General features: G+C 41.2%; 1 protein-coding gene across 9 annotated transcripts in view; it reads left to right on the top strand.

Moving 5' to 3' along the window:
- The window catches only part of CFAP221 (cilia and flagella associated protein 221), a 135,516-nt gene that overhangs the window by 80,270 nt on the left and 36,326 nt on the right, over nucleotides 1-18,920 (top strand). For all 9 annotated transcript variants that reach the window (XR_015145169.1, XR_015145159.1, XR_015145158.1 and 6 more), the window contains 3 exons: nucleotides 3,650-3,755; nucleotides 16,353-16,477; nucleotides 18,630-18,710. Coding sequence is in view for 4 of the 9 variants with exons in the window: in XM_086349725.1 (XP_086205851.1) it covers nucleotides 3,650-3,755; nucleotides 16,353-16,477; nucleotides 18,630-18,710 (312 nt within the window). In the remaining 5 variants the exon portion in view is untranslated. The remainder of the gene's footprint in view (nucleotides 1-3,649; nucleotides 3,756-16,352; nucleotides 16,478-18,629; nucleotides 18,711-18,920) is intronic.

Raw genomic sequence — 18,920 nt, 5'->3', positions numbered from 1 at the left:
GCAGCTGTACCTGTTTTTGGCTATTGTGATGGGAATAGGATGTCACAAACATTTATGTACAAGTTTGTGGACTTATCTTCAGTTCCTGCGGTGTGTCCATCTAGGAGTTGCATTAATGGGCCATATGGAAACTCTAGAACCATAGGATGCTGGTTAGTTATTCCTAGAGAGCATCATGGGGTGTTCTTGTGGGATATGGGCTCTGACATCCAGGCTGCAGCTCTGCTTTCAAGGTGTGTCCTCTCACCACCTGGCTTCTTCACCCTTACATTCGTCTCCAGCCAGCACATTTCCCGTGATCAGGAACAAATGAAGATCTGTTAGTCTCTAAGGTCAGTAAAGGGTGTGAGTGACCCCTGGTCTGGCTATCTACTCCCCTCCCCAGCTGCCCCATCCTCTGTGTGATCCTAGACCTCATCTGCTTCCTAAACATCAGCTCCTTATCTACTTCCTCCTCACTGTTCACTCAGAATGCCAGTCCATCTCACCTCCCTCTGTTCACAGCTGGCCTTCAGGCAGCTCAGCCTACCCCTCCTCCAACAAACTGTCCTGTAAGCCTCAGCACTTAGCCATCTTGGGGGGCCCTCTTGCATCTTATGCTGCCTGTCGACCTCTGGGGTGTGGCTGCCTGGGGAGCAGAATCCCCCTCCAGGAGGGAAGCAGTGGTTAAGACTTGGGCTCTGGCCTGGGGTGCTTGCCCTCCGTTGCTGGTGCTACTTCTTTTTCTGCATGCATGCCTAGTTGCTTCAGTCCTGTCTGATTCTTTTCAACTCTATGGACTGTAGCCCGCCAAGCTCCTCTGTCCGTGGGATTCTCCAGGCAAGAATACTGGAGTGGGTTGCCATGCCCTTCTCCATGGGATCTTCCTGACCCAGGGATCAAACCCACCTCCCTTACATCTCCTGCATTGACAGGTGATTTCTTTACCACTAGTGCCACCTTTACTCCAGTATAGCTTTTTTAATTTTTTATTTTGCAAACTTTACTTATTTATTTATTATTAATTTTTGAAATTTATTTTTGGCTGGGCTGGGTTTTTGTTGCTTTGTGAGGGTTTTCTCTAGTTGCAGTGAGCAGGGGCTACTCTTTTTTGGAGTACACGAGCTTCTCATTGTGCTGGCTTCTTTTGTTGTCGAACACAGGCTCTAGATCTGGGATTCAGTAGTTGCAGTGTAGAGGCTCTCAGGTATTCAGGCTTCGCAATTGCAGCACAGGGGCTCAGTAGTTGTGGCTCGTGGGGTCTCTAGCACAGGCTCAGTAATTGTGGTGCACGGGCTTAGGTGCTCCATGGCATGTGGAATATTTCTGAACCAGGGATCAAACCCATCTCTCCTGCACTGACAGGTAGATTCTTATCTACTGCACCACTGGGGAGTCCAAGTACAATTGATTTACAATGTCATGTTGATTTCTGCTGTACAGGAAAGTGATTCAGTTACACATACATATGTATTCTTGCTCATATTCTTTTCCATGTGGTTTTTGACAGACTGTTGAATATAGTTCCCTATACTATACAGTAGGACCTTATTGTGTATCCATTCTGTATACAATAGTTTGCATCTGCTAATCCCAAACTCCCAATCACCCCTCCCCCAACCCCCTCCCCCTTGGCAACTACCAGTCTGTTCTCTGTGTCTGAGTCTGTTTCTGTTTCGTAGATAAGTTCATTTGTGTCATAATTCAGATTCTACATATAAGTGGTATCATATGATATTTGTCTTTCTGTGTCTGACTTACTTCACTTAATATGATAATCTCTAAATCCATCTGTATTGCTGCAAATGACATTATTTTACTCTTTTTTATGGCTGAGTAGTATTCCATTGTATATATGTACCACATCTTCTTTACCCATTAATCTTTCTGAGGACTTTTAGGTTATTTCTTTTCAGCTCTTGTAAATAGTGCTGCTGTGAACATAGAGATGCATGTGTCTTTTCAAATTAGAGTTTTCTCCAGATATCTGCCCAGGAGTGGGGTTGCTGGATCATATGATACCTCTATTTATAGTTTTTTGAGGATTTTCATACTGTTCTCCACAGTGGCTGCACCAGTTTCCATTCCCAGCTTGGTGCTACTTCTCATGAGCTTTTCAGTCTTGGTAAAGTTCCATGATCTGTGTCCTCTGTCTCCTCATCTGTCACTGAGGACACCAGTGAGAGCTGTCTCAGGGCTGTCAGAAAAGTTAAGTGAGTCAACACGTAGAAGATGTTTACACTGTGGGTATCTTCCAGGCAGCGCTTGCAACCTGGGCTGAAACTAGTCCTGGTGGATAGAGCAGAGCTCACTGCGTCAGTGACCTGCTCCCCGACCTCCCAGGCCCTGTAACCGGTGTCCCTGCTAGGGCTTTGTCTAGGTGGCTCTGTGCCCATGGAGGACAGAGGTGGCCACAAGACACTACTTGCTAGCAGGACTCCCACTGCCAACCCAGCCACTTGCTCTGGACCAGCCCGCCTGGCTCAGCAGTGTGTGTCTGGCTTTGAGTGGCATTTCTGTCTTTTCTGCACACTTCCCAGAAGGTATTGTCACTTAGATATGCAAACCTGTCCCCAGCCTCATGGCTCTGCCATCTCCTTGGCTCAGCCATCTCCTCGGCTCAGCCACACCCCATCATCTCTCACCTGGACCACCTCAGTCCAGGCCTCCCTAAGCCTGGACAAGATTGGACCTCTCCCCAGGGAAACCCTCTGAAAGCCCCCATTGCAACTGGAATAAAATGCATAACTCCTATCACAATGACAAGGCCATCCTGGGTTTCTCTCTGTCCTTTAAGCTTGTTTCCTTTGTTTCCGAGTCAGGATCTTTGCACCTGCTACTTCCTCTGCTTAGAGCTTTCTTTCCAGGGCCACTGTCTCCTCATTGTTCAAGTCTTAGATCAAACTTAACCTTGGAGAGGCCATCCTTACATCCCTCACAAGAGGCCAGACATCCCACCCCCAGCCCCTCAGTCATGCCCTCATGTGTTCACTCTTTTTTGTTTTATTTATGGTATTTATCCTGTCTGTTGTCATCCTGTTATACATACAGACACATGCACAGAACATCAGCTCTGTGTAGGCAAGGCATCCATTTCTCCACACTATGTCTGCAGTTCCTTGAGCAGGACTGTCCGCAGAGTAGCTGTGTCATAATATTCCATAAATGACAAAGTCTGTCCCCAGATGGAAAGGAGCATGATCTGTGACATCAGCAGGCCCCCAACTCGATGTGCAGGGAGCACAGCTCCAGCAGCATCTGCTCTGGACGCAAAGCCTGGGAGCGTACAGCCAGCATTGCCCCAACCCACTGCCAGGCTTCTAAAGAATCCTCCACTCAGTTTGTCCTTCAATTCTGATAATAACACAACAGCAGTGTCACTATTCAGATTCACCCTGGAACTTGTCGCTCTTTCCACTCTGGAAATTTGAGAAAACTGAAGCTCGTAAACTGGGTGGGTCAAGGCCCAGTAACAGCCTGGTCTCTGTATCCAGGCGGGTCTGCACTGCCCGGACCTTGGCACCTGCAGCCTTGTCTAAGGCAGCGTGTAACGTCCTGGGAATGCCCAGGTGGGCTCAGCTCCTGGTTGTGGTTGTGGAAAGTGAGCTGAATTGAATGCCAAAGCGAGCACTGATTAATAATGTGAAATCATTATTCTTTCTAATTCCAGGTCCTGATTCATCGCCGCTTGCTTACTATGCTGAATGCCGTCCGTAACATACAGAAAGACATCATTCTGAAAAGGTTCACTCAGGAAGGACAGTCCATGGCACAAGGTAGAGCAGCTGCCAACAGCTGTGTTTCATCAGCATACACCCTAAGCAGGGGGCTTCTCTGTGATGAAGTTAGCTTTCATAAATCACATATACTGGATTTTTTTAAATTATTGAAGTATAATTGACTTACAATGCTGTGTTAATTCTGCTGTACAGCAAAGTGATTCTGTTATACATAAATATACATTTTTTAGAAAATTGTTTCCCATTGTGGTTTATCACAGGATAGTGAATATAGTTCCCTGTGCTATATAATAGGACCTTGTTTATCCATTCTGCACACAATAGTTTGCTTCTGCTAACTCCAAACTCCCATTCCATCTCTCCCCACACCTGCAAGGTCCCCTGCACCTTGACAACCACAGGTCTTTTCTCTTTCTGTTTTGTAGATAAGTTCATGTGTCATATTTTAGATTCAACATATAAGTATATATATGGTATTTGTCTTCCTCTTTCTGACTTACTTAGTGATAATCTCCAAGTACATCCATGTTGCTGCAAGTGGCATTTTTATTCTTTTTTGTGGCTAATATTCCATTATATATATATATATATATGCCATATTTTTTTATCCGTTCATGTGTCAATGGACATTTAGATTGCATCCATGTCTTAACTGTTGTAAATGGTGCTGCTACGAACATAGCACATTTTATTACATTTTAATTATTCTTTTTTCCTCCTATATTATTTTATCTCTGATACTGACATTTCTAATAAACTCTTTAAAAAAATCATAAAATTTACCTGTGAGTTAAATGTGGACACCTGTAAAATGACTTTATATGTTTCTTTAATTTAATCTTTCTCTTTGCTGACAAGGACAAAGAATATTCATCAGAGATACTTTCATTAAGAATTACAGTTTTAGGGGAACTTCTGATTCAAGATAGGCAGAGTAGAATGATGTGCGCTCATCTCCTTTTGCGAGAACACCAAAATCACAACTAGCTGTTGAACAACCATTGAGAGGAGAACACTGGAACCCACCAAAAAAAGATAACCTGTGTCCAAAGACAAAGAAGAAGCTGCAGCAAGATGGTAGGAGGGGCACAATCATAATAAAATCAAATTCCATACCCACTGGGTGGGCAACCCACAGACTGGAGAAAAATAATACCAAAGAGGCTCTCACTCTCTCTTATGAAGTTTCTGAACCCCATTTCAGGCTTCCAGCCTGGGGATCCTACAAAGGGACTGAATCCCCAGGGAATCTGACCTTGAAGGCCAGTGGGATTTGATTATAGGACTTCCACAAGACTTCAGGGAAGAGACTCGAGTCTTGGAGGGCACAAACAAAATTTTGCACACACCAAGACCCAGAGGACAGGAGCAGTGACCCCATAGGAGACTGAACCAAAACTACTTGTTAGTGTTGGAGAGCCTCCTGTGGAGGTGTGGGTAGGCAGGGGCTCACCACAGGGACAGGGCACTGGCAGCAGCAGTCTGGGAAGGCCCCCCGTGGCATAAACCCTCTTGGAGTTCACTACTAACCCTACCACGTAACTCAGCTGGTAAAGAATCCACCTGCAATGCAGGAGACCTGGGTTCAATCCCTGGGTTGGGAAGATCCTCTGGAGAAGGAAATGGCTACCCACTCTAGTATTCTGGCCTGAAGAATTCGTCCATGGGATCACAGAGTCGGACAGACTGAGTGACTTTCACTTTCACTTTCAAAAAAAGAGCCTCTAGACCCCAAGGCTGGGTTGCCTCAGGCCAAACAACTAACAGGGAGGGATTGTTAGTTGAATTAAAGTTTTAAAGTTTTACTGAGCAAGGGCCTACCCACCAGAGCAACACTTAGCTTTTCCTGCCCTCTCCTTCCCATCAAGAAGCTTACAGAAACCTCTTAGCCTCCTTCATCAAAGGACAAACAGAAGAATCAAGAAGAACCACAATCCCATAGCAGCTAGAACAAAAATCACATTACAGAAAGTTAATCAGGATGAAAAAGCAGAGAGTTATGTCCCAGATGAAGGGACAAAATAGAACTCCAGAAAAACAACTAAATGGAGATAGCAACCTTTCAGAAAAAGAATTCAGAATAATGATAGTAAAGATGATCCAGGATTTTGGAAACAGAATGGAGAAGATGTAAGAAATGTTACCAAAGACCTACAAGAACTAAAGAACAAATAAACAGAGATGAACACTAGAAGGAATCAATGGCAGAATAACTGAGACAGAAGAACAGATAGGTGACCTGGAGGACAGAATGGTGGAAATCACTGACAGAGCAGAATATAGGAAAAAAGAATGAAAAGAAATGAAGACAGTTTAAGAGACCTCTGGGGAATCATTAAATGCACCAGCATTGGGGGAGGAGCTAAGATGGCGGAGGAGTAAGACGGGGAGAACACTTTTTCCCCCACAAATTCATCAAAAGAACATTTAAACGCCGAGTAAATTCCACAAAACAACTTCTAAATGCCGGCAGAGGACATCAGGCACCCAGAAAAGCAACCCAAGTCTTCAAAAGGAGATTTTTAATTTATGCTTTTTGGTATTTGTTATCAATTTTGTACCTGTGTTTTCTTTATAATTTTTGCAACTTTGTTTTTGTTTGTTTGTTTGTTTCTCTCTTTCTTTTTCTTCTTTTTTTTAACATTGTATTTTTGAAATTCCAAACTCTACTCTAGATGTTTAACTTTTGCTTTTTGGTATTTGTTATCAATTTTGTACCTATATTTTCTTTATAATTTTGCGACTTTGTTTTTGTTTGTTTTTCCTCTCTTTCTTTTCCTTCTTTTCTTTAACATTGTATTTTTGAAATTCCAAACTCTACTCTAGATTTTTAATTTTTGCTTTTATGTATTTGTTACCAATTTTGTACCTTTAAGAACCCAATCTTCAGTACCCATTTTCCACTAGGGAGCAAGATTACTGGCTTGACTGCTCTGTCTCCCTTTGGACTCTCCTTTTTCTCCACCAGGTCGCCTGTGTCTCCTCCCTAACCCCTCTCTACTCTACCCAACTCTGTGAATTTCTGTGTGTTCCAGACGGTGGAGAACACTTAGGGAACTGATTACTGGCTGGATCTGTCTCCCTCCTTTTCATTTCCCCCTTTTATCCTCCTGGCCACCTCTGTCTCCTTCCTCCTTCTTCTCTTCTCTCTATAACTCCGTGAACATCTCTGAGTGGTCCAGTTGTGGAGTGCACATAAGGAAGTGATTACTGGCTAGCCCACTCTCTCCTCTGTTGATTCCACCTCATCTCATCCAGGTCACCTCTAACTCCCTCCTCCCTCTTCTCTTCTCCATGTAACGCTGTGAACCTCTCTGGGTGACCCTCATGGTGGAGAAACTTCTCATCTTTAACATAGATGTTTTATCAATGGTGCTGTATAGAAGGAGAAGTTTTGAAACTACTGTAAAAATAAGACCGATAACTGAAAGCAGGAGGCTTAAGTCCAAGCCCTGACTCCAGGGAACTCCTGACTCCAGGGATCATTAATTGACAGGAGTTCATCAAACGCCTCCATACATACACTGAAACCAAGCACCACACAAGAGCCAACAATTTCCAGGGCAAGACAGGAACACAGCCCTGAGCTCCAAGATACAGGCTGCCCAAAGTCACCCCAAAACCATAGACATCTCATAACTCATTACTGGACACTTCATTGCACTCCAGAGAGAAGAAATCCAGCTCCACCCACCAGAACACCGACACAAGCTTCCCTAACCAAGAAACCTTGACAAGCCACCTGTACAAACCCACACACAGCAAGGAAACGCCACAATAAAGAGAACTCCACAAACTGCCAGAATACAGAAAGGATACCCCAAACTCAGCAATTTAAACAAGATGAAGAGACAGAGGAATACCCAGCAGATAAAGGAACAGGATAAATGCCCACCAAACCAAACAAAAGAGGAAGAGATAGGGAATCTACCTGATAAAGAATTCCAAATAATGATAGTGAAATTGATCCAAAATCTTGAAATCAAAATGGAATCACAGATAAATAGCCTGGAGACAAGGATTGAGAAGATGCAAGAAAGGCTTAACAAGGACCTAGAATAAATAAAAAAAAAGGGTCAATATATAATGAATAATGCAATAAATGAAATCAAAAACACTCTGGAGGCAACAAATAGTAGAATAACAGAGGCAGAAGATAGGATTAGTGAATTAGAAGATAGAATGGTAGAAATAAATGAATCAGAGAGGGAAAAAGAAAAACAAATGAAAAGAAATGAGGACAATCTCAGAGACCTCCAGGACAATATTAAACGCTACAACATTCGAATCATAGGGGTCCCAGAAGAAGAAGACAAAAAGAAAGACCATGAAAAAATACTTGAGGAGATAATAGTTGAAAACTTCCCTAAAATGGGGAAGGAAATAATCACTCAAGTCCAAGAAACCCAGAGAGTCCCAAACAGGATAAACCCAAGGCAAAACACCCCAAGACACATATTAGTCAAATTAACAAAGATCAGACACAAAGAACAAATATTAAAAGCAGCAAGGGAAAAACAACAAATAACACACAAGGGAATTCCCATAAGGATAACAGCTGATCTTTCAATAGAAACTCTTCAAGCCAGGAGGGAATGGCAAGACATACTTAAAGTGATGAAAGAAAATAACCTACAGCCCAGATTATTTTGTACCCAGCAAGGATCTCATTCAAATATGAAGGAGAAATCAAAAGCTTTACAGACAAGCAAAAGCTGAGAGAATTCTGCACCACCAAACCAGCTCTCCAACAAATACTAAAGGATATTCTCTAGACAGGAAACACAAAAAACGGTGTATAAATTCGAACCCAAAACAATAAAGTAAATGGCAATGGGATCATACTTATCAGTAATTACCTTAAACGTAAATGGGTTGAATGCCCCAACCAAAGGACAAAGACTGGCTGAATGGATACAAAAATAAGACCCCTACATATGCTGTCTACAAGATACCCACCTCAAAACAGGGAACACATACAGACTGAAAGTGAAGGGCTGGAAAAAGATTTTCTATGCAAATAGGGACCAAAAGAAAGCAGGAGTAGCAATATTCATATCAGATAAAATAGACTTTAAAACAAAGGCTGTGAAAAGAGACAAAGATGGTCACTACATAATGATCAAAGGATCAATCCAAGAAGAAGATATAACAATTATAAATATATATGCACCCAACATGGGAGCACTGCAATATGTAAGACAAATGCTAACAAGTATGAAAGGAGAAATTAACAATAACACAATAATAGTGGGAGACTTTAATACCCCACTCACACCTATGGATAGATCAACTAAACAGAAAATTAACAAGGAAACACAAACGTTAAACAATACAATAGACCAGTTAGACCTAATTGATATCTATAGGACATTTCATCCCAAAACAAAGAATTTCACCTTTTTCTCAAGCGCACATGGAACCTTCTCCAGGATAGATCACATCCTGGGCCATAAATCTAGCCTTGGTAAATTCAAAAAAATTGAAATCATTCCAAGCAGCTTTTCTGACCACAATGCAGTAAGATTAGATCTCAATTACAGGAGAAAAACTATTAAAAATTCCAACATATGGAGGCTGAACAACACGCTGCTGAATAACCAACAAATCACAGAAGAAATCAAAAAAGAAATCAAAATTTGCATAGAAATGAATGAAAATGAAAACACAACAACCCAAAACCTGTGGGACACTGTAAAAGCAGTCCTAAGGGGAAAGTTCATAGCAATACAGGCATACCTCAAGAAACAAGAAAAAAGTCAAATAAATAACCTAACTCTACACCTAAAGCAACTAGAAAAGGAAGAAATGAAGAACCCCAGGGTTAGTAGAAGGAAAGAAATCATAAAAATTAGGGCAGAAATAAATGCAAAAGAAACAAAAGAGACCATAGCAAAAATCAACAAAGCCAAAAGCTGGTTCTTTGAAAGGACAAATAAAATTGACAAACCATTAGCCAGACTCATCAAGAAACAAAGGGAGAAAAATCAAATCAATAAAATTAGAAATGAAAATGGAGAGATCACAACAAACAACACAGAAATACAAAGGATCATAAGAGACTACTATCAATAATTATATGCCAATAAAATGGACAACATGGAAGAAATAGACAAATTCTTAGAAAAGTACAACTTTCCAAAACTGGACCAGGAAGAAATAGAAAATCTTAACCGACCCATCACAAGCACGGAAATTGAAACTGTAATCAAAAATCTTCCAGCAAACAAAAGCCCAGGTCCAGACGGCTTCACAGCTGAATTCTACCAAAGATTTAGAGAAGAGCTAACATCTATCCTACTCAAACTCTTGCAGAAAATTGCAGAGGAAGGTAAACTTCCAAACTCATTCTATGAGGCCACCATCACCCTAATACCAAAACCTGACAAAGATCCCACAAAAAAAGAAAACTACAGGCCAATATCACTGATGAACATAGATGCAAAAATCCTTAACAAAATTTTAGCAATCAGAATCCAACAACACATTAAAAAGATCATACACCATGACCAAGTGGGCTTTATCCCAGGGATGCAAGGATTCTTCAATATCCGCAAATCAATCAATGTAATACACATTAACAAATTGAAAAATAAAAACCATATGATTATCTCAATAGATGCAGAGAAAGCCTTTGACAAAATTCAACACCCATTTATGATATAAACTCTCCAGAAAGCAGGAATAGAAGGAACATACTCAACATAATAAAAGGTATATATGACAAACCCACAGCAAACATTATCCTCAATGGTGAAAAATTGAAAGCATTTCCTCTAAAGTCAGGAACAAGACAAGGGTGCCCACTTTCACCATTACTATTCAACATAGTTTTGGAAGTTTTGGCCACAGCAATCAGAGCAGAAAAAGAAATAAAAGGAATCCAAATTGGAAAAGAAGAAGTAAAACTCTCACTGTTTGCAGATGACATGATCCTCTACATAGAAAACCCTAAAGACTCCACCAGAAAATTATTAGAACTAATCAATGATTATAGTTAAGTTGCAGGATATAAAATCAACACACAGAAATCCCTTGCATTCCTATACACTAATAATGAGAAAACAGAAAGAGAAATTAAGGAAACAATTCCATTCACCATTGCAATGGAAAGAATAAAATACTTAGGAATAAATCTACCTAAAGAAACTAAAGACCTATATATAGAAAACTATAAAACACTGGTGAGAGAAATCAAAGAAGACACTAATAGATGGAGAAATATACCATGTTCATGGATTGGAAGAATCAATATAGTGAAAATGAGTATACTACCCAAAGCAATTTATAGATTCAATGCAATCCCTATCAAGCTACCAATGGTATTCTTCACAGAGCTAGAACAAATAATTTCACAATTTGTATGGAAATACAAAAAACCTCGAATAGCCAAAGCGATCTTGAGAAAGAAGAATGGAACTGGAGGAATCAACCTACCTGACTTCAGGCTCTATTACAAAGCCACAGTCATCAAGACAGTATGGTACTGGCACAAAGACAGAAATATAGATCAATGGAACAAAATAGAAAGCCCAGAGATAAATCCACGCACATATGGACACCTTATCTTTGACAAAGGAGGCAAGAATATACAATGGATTAAAGACAATCTCTTTAACAAGTGGTGCTGGGAAAACTGGTCAACCACTTGTAAAAGAATGAAACTAGAGCACTTTCTAACACCATACACAAAAATAAACTCAAAATGGATTAAAGATCTAAATGTAAGACCAGAAACTATAAAACTCCTAGAGGAGAACATAGGCAAAACACTCTCCGACATACATCACAGCAGGATCCTCTACGACCCACCTCCCAGAATATTGGAAATAAAAGCAAAAATAAACAAATTGGACCTAATTAAACTTAAAAGCTTCTGCACATCAAAGGAAACTATAAGCAAGGTGAAAAGACAGCCTTCAGAATGGAAGAAAATAATAGCAAATGAAGCAGCTGACAAACAACTAATCTCAAAAATATATAAGCAACTTCTACAGCTCAATTCCAGAAAAATAAATGACCCAATCAAAAAATAGGCCAAATAACTAAATAGACATTTCCCCAAAGAAGACATACAGATGGCTAACAAACACATGAAAAGATGCTCAACATCACTCATTATCAGAGAAATGCAAATCAAAACCACTATGAGGTACCATTTCACTCCAGTCAGAATGGCTGCGATCCAAAAGTCTACAAGCAATAAATGCTGGAGAGGGTGTGGAGAAAAGGGAACCCTCTTACACTGTTGGTGGGAATGCAAACTAGTACAGCCACTATGGAGAACAGTGTGGAGATTCCTTAAAAAACTGGAAATAGAACTGCCTTATGATCCAGCAATCCCACTGCTGGGCATACATACTGAGGAAACCAGAATTGAAAGAGACACATGTACCCCAGTGTTCATCACAGCACTGTTTATAATAGCCAGGACATGGAAGCAACCTAGATGTCCATCAACAGATGAATGGATAAGCAAGCTGTGGTACATATACACAATGGAGTATTACTCAGCCATTAAAAAGAATGCATTTGAATCAGTTCTAATGAGGTGGATGAAACTGGAGCCTATTATACAGAGTGAAGTAAGCCAGAAAGAAAAACACCAATACAGTATACTAACGCATATATATGGAATTTAAAAAGATGGTAACAATAACCCTGTGTACAAGACAGCAAAAGAGACACTGATGTATAGAACAGTCTTTTGGACTCTGTGGGAGAGGGAGAGGGTGGGATGATTTGGGAGAATGGCATTGAAATACATATGTCTTATATGGAACGAGTTGCCAGTCCAGGTTCGATGCACGATACTGGATGCTTGGGGCTGGTGCACTGGGATGACCCACAGGGATGGTATGGGGAGGGAGGAGGGTTCAGGATGGGGAACACATGTATACCTGTGGTGGATTCATTTCAATATTTGGCAAAACCAATACAATGTTGTAAAGTTTAAAAATAAAATAAAATTTTTTAAAAAAATGCACCAGCATTCACATTACAGGGGAGAAGAGAGAAAGAAAGGACCCAAGAAAATATTTGAAGATAATAGATGAAAAGTTCCCTAACATAGGAAATAGTCAACCAAGTCCAGGAAGCAGAGTTCCAAGCAGGATGAACACAAGGAGGAAAAAGATACATAGTAATTAAAGTGACAAAAATTAAAGACAAAAGAATAAAAGCAACAAGGGAAAAAGGACAAATAACCTACATATAAGGGAACCCCCATCAGGTTATCAGCTGATTTCTCAACAGAGTCTCTATGAGCCAGAAGGAAATGGCATGATATACTTAAAGTGATAAAAGGGAAGAATCTACAACCAAGAATACTCTACCCAGCAAGATTTTCCTTCAGACTTGATGGAGAAGTCAAAAACTTTCCAGACAAGCAAAAGTTAAGAGAATTCAGCACCACCAAACCAGCTTTACAACAAAAGCTAAAGGAACTTCTCTAGGCATGAAACACAAGAGAAGGAAAAGACCTGCAGAAAATAAACCCAAAACAATTAAGAAAATGGTAATAGGATCATTGAAGTGAAGTGAAGTCGCTCAGTCATGTCTGACTCTTTGCAATCCCATGGACTGTAGCCTACAAGGCTCCTCTGTCCATGGAATTTTCCAGGCAAGAGTACTGGAGTGGGTTGCCATTTCCTTCTCCAGGGAATCTTCCCAAGCCAGGGATTGAACCTGGGTTGCCTGCATTGCAGGCAGATGCTTTACCATCTGAGCCACCAGGGAATTGAGAAATATCAGTAACCTTAGATATGCAGATGACACCACCCTTATGGCAGAAAGCGAAGACGAATTAAAGGGCCTCTTGATGAAGGTAAAAAAACTGGCTTAAAACTCAACATTCAAAAAACGAAGATCATGGCATCCAGTCCCATCACTTCATGGCAAATAGATGGGGAAACAACTAGAAACAGTGGTGGATTTTATTTTCTTGGGCTCCAAAATCACTGCAAATGGTGACTGCAGCCACGAAATTAAAAGACGCTTTCTCCTTGGAAGAAAAGCAATGACAAACCTAGACAGCATATTAAAAAGCAGAGACATTGCTTTGCCTATTGCCAGGAGAAATATCAATAACGTCAGATATGCAGATGACACCACCCTTATGGCAGAAAGTGAAGAGGAACTAAAAAGCCTTTTGATGAAAGTGAAAGAGGAGAGTGAAAAAGTTGGCTTAAAGCTCAACATTCAGAAAACGAAGACCATGGCATCTGGTCCCATCACTTCATGGCAAATAGATGGGGAAACAGTGGAAACAGTGTCAGACTTTTATTTTGGGGGGCTCCAAAATCACTGCAGATCGTGACTGCAGCCATGAAATTAAAAGATGCTTACTCCTTGGAAGGAAAGTTATGACCAACCTAGATAGCATATTCAAAAGCAGAGACATTACTTTGCCAACAAAGGTCTGTCTAGTCAAGGCTATGGTTTTTCCTGTGGTCATGTATGGATGTGAGAGTTAGACTGTGAAGAAGGCTGAACGCCAAAGAATTGATGCTTTTGAACTGTGGTGTTGGAGAAGACTCTTGAGAGTCCCTTGGACTGCAAGGAGATCCAACCAGTCCATTCTGAAGGAGATCAGTCTTGGGTGTTCTTTGGAAGGAATGATGCTAAAGCTGAAACTCCAATACTTTGGCCACCTCATGCAAAGAGTTGACTCATTGGAAAAGACTCTGATGCTGGGAGGGATTGGGGGCAGGAGGAGAAGGGGATGACAGAGGATGAGATGGCTGGATGGCATCACCGACTTGATAGATGTGAGTCTGAGTGAACTCCAGGAGTTGGTGATGGACAGGGAGGCCTGGCATGCTGCAATTCATGGAGTCACAAAGAGTGGGACACGACTGAGCGACTGAACTGAACTGAACTGAACAATGGTTCATATGGTCAAAACTATGGTTTTTTCCATAAAGAGTTGGACCATAAAGAAGACTGAGCACTGAAGAACTCATGCCTTCAAACTGTGGTGCTGGAGAAGACTCTGCAGAGTCCCTTGGACAACAAGGAGACCAGTCAATCCTGAGGAAAATCAACCCTGAATATTCATTAGAAGGACTGATGCTGAAGCTGAAGCTCTAGTACTTTGACCACATGATGTGAAGAGCTAACTCATTGGAAAAGACCCTGATGCTGGGAAAGATGGAAAGCAGGAGGATACAGGAATGACAGAGGATGAGATGGTTGGATGGCATCTCCAAGTTGGGCATGTCCAAACTCAGTGGACATGAGTTTGAGCAAACTCTGGGAGATGGTGAAGGACAGGGAGCCTGGCATGCTACAGTCCATGGGGTTGCAAGAAGCTGAATACAACTGAGAGACTGAACAACAACAACAATAGGATCATATGTATCCATAATTACCTTCAATGTAAATAGATTAAATTCACCAACCAAAAGACATAGACTGGCTGGGCATATCAAAACATGTGCATGTATGCACTTCTGTTTACCACATCACCCTGGTTGACCCCCCCATACTTTATGTAATGATTTTATATTGTTAGGTTAATCATGTTCCCGTTATGGCTTGTAATTATTTATCTTTTATTTTTGGTTTGGCTATTGATTGTGAAAACTGATAAACATCTATTACCATTATGATTATGTAACTATTACTCACTTAATGCCATTGTATTATGATTAGTCAACAGAAAAATAGAGTTGTATATCACCAAAGCTATCAGCTACCATTTAATAGAAAAACCAGTAATCACTTTTTAAAATTGTCTTGGAATTTTTTGAAAAATACAAATTCCTAGGTATTGCTTTTGTTCTCCAAAGCTCCAGATACATTTCTAATGAGCAGCCATGTTTAAAAACAACTCGCCTATATGATGATCTTTTATCTAGTTTGTTTCACTTTTTCTGTTTCATATTCAGCACTCCCATTTTGTTTAGTTTATGTGTTCCAGTTTCTCCATCACTTTTTTTTTTTCATCTTCTTTCTCAGCCTTTATCAAGAATAGTAGAAATGCTTTTATATACATATATATAATAGTATGTATAATATATATTAGCAATCTTATGAATTTTTGCCTAACTTAAAAATTTATGACATTTTGATTCCAGTTGTTTGACTTAATGTTAATAGAATGCTAGATTTCTAATTTAAAAAAATAGATATGCAACAAGCAACAAAGGTTTATTATATAGCACAGGGAACTAGTCAATATCTTGTAATAACCTATAATGGAAAATAATCTCAATGATAATATATGTGCATATGTATAACTGGATCACCTTGCTGGGCACCTGAAATGTAAGTCAATTATACTTCAATATAATATACATATTAAGAAAAAGTTCTATGTAAAACAGCCTCAGAATGCAAAATAACCCATTAAATAAATACCAACAGTAGTATTAAAAAAAAAGAATTATGGTGTTTTGGAAGTAAAAGTAAAATTTTTTTTAAAATTGGAGGAGTTGAGGTAAAGAACAAATGAGAAACAAAGAACAAGACTACACACATACATATGTACGCACATACATGTTGTTTTTTAAATGGCCTGTGGCCAGGCCCCAGTAACTGGTATGTAGCAAATACACAGCTAAAAAGATGGTGGTTTCACAAAAGTGCCTTGAGACTCTCCAGAAGTGCTGTTCTGTTTTTCACCTGCAGACAAGAGCTTCAAATACCACCTGGGGCGAGTCAGTAAGGACGCCAGCCGGTTCTCTGTGTCTCCCCAGGAAGTACTGCCCTTTGCCTTTCCGTCCTACAGCCCTCCCCAGGACTCCAACGAACTGGTGGGTGCATGGAGGCTGCAGGTGGGGCTGGGCGCAGTCGGGGGCGACATGCCGGTGCCAAGGGGAGCCCCACCTGGTTGGTCTCTGTCCCTCTGCCTCCTCCCAGGAGGCTCCTGAGGGAGACCTGTGCCCAGGTGATTATGATGAATGAGAAACCAGGAAGCACCTGCTGCCACCTACCTGTCCCCTGAGACACCTGTGCAGAGCTTGCTGGCCCCAATCTGCCCAAGCTGGAGACCACTGAGGCCCCTGGACTGCCGGGAAATGGGGTCTGAGGGCTGAATAGCAAACAGAGGACCAGGGGACCTAGCCTGGACCTGGGAGGCAGGCCCAGCTCAGCCAAGCCCCCTGCTGTGTGGAAACTGCAGAGGTTGGGGGTGGGTGGCCCCAGCATCTAACAGTCCAACCTCAGACTCACAAGTCCATTCCTCCTTCCCTCTTGGCAAGAAGTTTGACAGTTTATCAAATGATGCATTGTAATTCAGGTGGTGGCTACACCACGAGGCAGGCAGGACTTTCTCAAGTTCTATCAATTTAATTAATCTTCAAATTTAATAGGCAGGTTTCTTCTCTTGCAGCTGAGAAGGAAACTGAGACACAAGGGCACAGAGCCTGTAATAAAATGCTGCCTGAGTTCCCCAAGTTCACAGGTTTAGCAATAAAAAGTGTGTTTAAATCAATGTTGAAAGGGCACAAGCAAAACAATTTTTTAGTTTCAAAGAATGAAGTTGCCATGCACATCCTGTAAAGTGGGTTAAGCATTGCAGGTCAACCTAGTCAAGAGGTACAGGACTGACTTTAGAAATTTCATGTGTTTTCTGGATTAGATAATTCAATGACTTAAAAGCTCAGAATATTTGATTCCTGCACACATGCATGCTAAGTCACTTCAGTTGTGTCTGACTCTTTGCGACCCCATGGACTGCAGCCCACCAGGCTTCTCAGTCCATGGGATTCTCCAGGCAAGAATACTGGAGTGCATTGCCATTCCCTTCTCCAGGGGATCTTCCTGACCCAGAGATTGAACCCTCGTCTCTTATGTCTCCTGCCTTGGCAGGTGGATTCTTTATCACTAGTGCCACCTGTGAAGCCCTATTTAGTTTCTAGAAAATGATAAATCTGTGATTTTCAAGCAATAAGAATTATCTGACAGTCAATAATTAATGGGTGGAGAGGGTGTTAGGGATGAAAAGAGATTATCACTGTGCTGTGGAACCTATTTTTTTTTTCAATAATTCAAAGCTTTTTATTTCATTTGGTACTTGAGTTAGTTCTACAGCAACTTCTCTGCTGCTCAGGGTTGATGAAAAACAGAATGCTTGGCATCCCTGTTCATAAAGATTTTTGTAATTCATTCCATACATATGGTATTTCACTGTTCTAAGAACAGTATTTTAAATACAGCATCTCTGAAATTGGGAAATGCCTTATAATAATTGGTGTCATATTTACACTGCATCATACCAGTTTAATGACGGTGTCTTAGATTAGGTGAGATATAGTATTTATTGAGTGCCTGTCACAGGCTGGACACTGCTCTGGGTTCTGTGAGTGATGCTGCGCATCCCCCTGCAGGACATGTATTAGGTGGTGCTTTGGGGATTAGCATCCTTGGAAGGGAAGGGAATGGAATGGGCAGAGGAGAAATAAGACTACAGCCCTTTGATGAAGTCCTCACTGACGTCACAAGGGGCTCTGGGCCTGGCACAGGGCGAGGACCACCTTTGTACCTTTGCTTCAGCCGGTCTTTGGAGGCAGCTGCCCCAGTGAGCACATGGCCTCGAGTGAGATAGCGCCCTTCAGCCACAGCTGCCCCTGAGGGCTGACCCCTGAGGGTTGTTTCTGTCAATAGGACTCAGGACTCACTCCTCAGGTCTGAAGAGGATTCTGGGCAACAAGTGCAGCCTCCACAACAGGGGAAAATAAAAGACACACCCTGAGAGACAAGGGTGTGGGGGTGGGCAGTGGCCACACTGCCTCCATTCCCTGCATGTCAAGTATCAACTGTAGTCAGGTATCAGCCTTGGTTGCAGGAAGAGTTATTTAGAGGGAAGAGCTGTCCACTTAATGTTCAAAATGTAGAGAAACAGAAGTATAGCTGCCTTTGCTCAATGTTGATCATGTGTCACCTTTTTGAATTTTCACATTTTAGGCTCCTGGTGGCCTTGGACCTGTCCCAATTAAATCTTCAGAAATTCAAGTCAAGCAGCCCCATTCCTTCTTCAATCTGCAGGTCAGACCTGTCATATGGTTTCATTAATTGGGTTTTTTATGTCCTAAACAAAATGTTCTTGACTCTGAATTGCTCTAATTCATTAGTTTTGTTCTATTACAGATTATAATGAATAAGATACAGTGTTTATTTCCCTGCTGTTATCTTATGTGATGCGTGAGGTGTAACAGATTCTCTTTTCCTGATGTGGTTTGTGGAAACCAGGATCTT

This window comes from Bos grunniens, chromosome 2, assembly GCF_055505025.1.
Source record: "Bos grunniens cultivar Pamir isolate PY7600 chromosome 2, Bosgru_T2T1.0, whole genome shotgun sequence".
Taxonomy (NCBI): domain Eukaryota; kingdom Metazoa; phylum Chordata; class Mammalia; order Artiodactyla; family Bovidae; genus Bos; species Bos grunniens.
The sequence above is the reverse complement of the archived record's forward strand: the minus strand, read 5'-3'. Positions and strand labels throughout refer to the sequence as shown.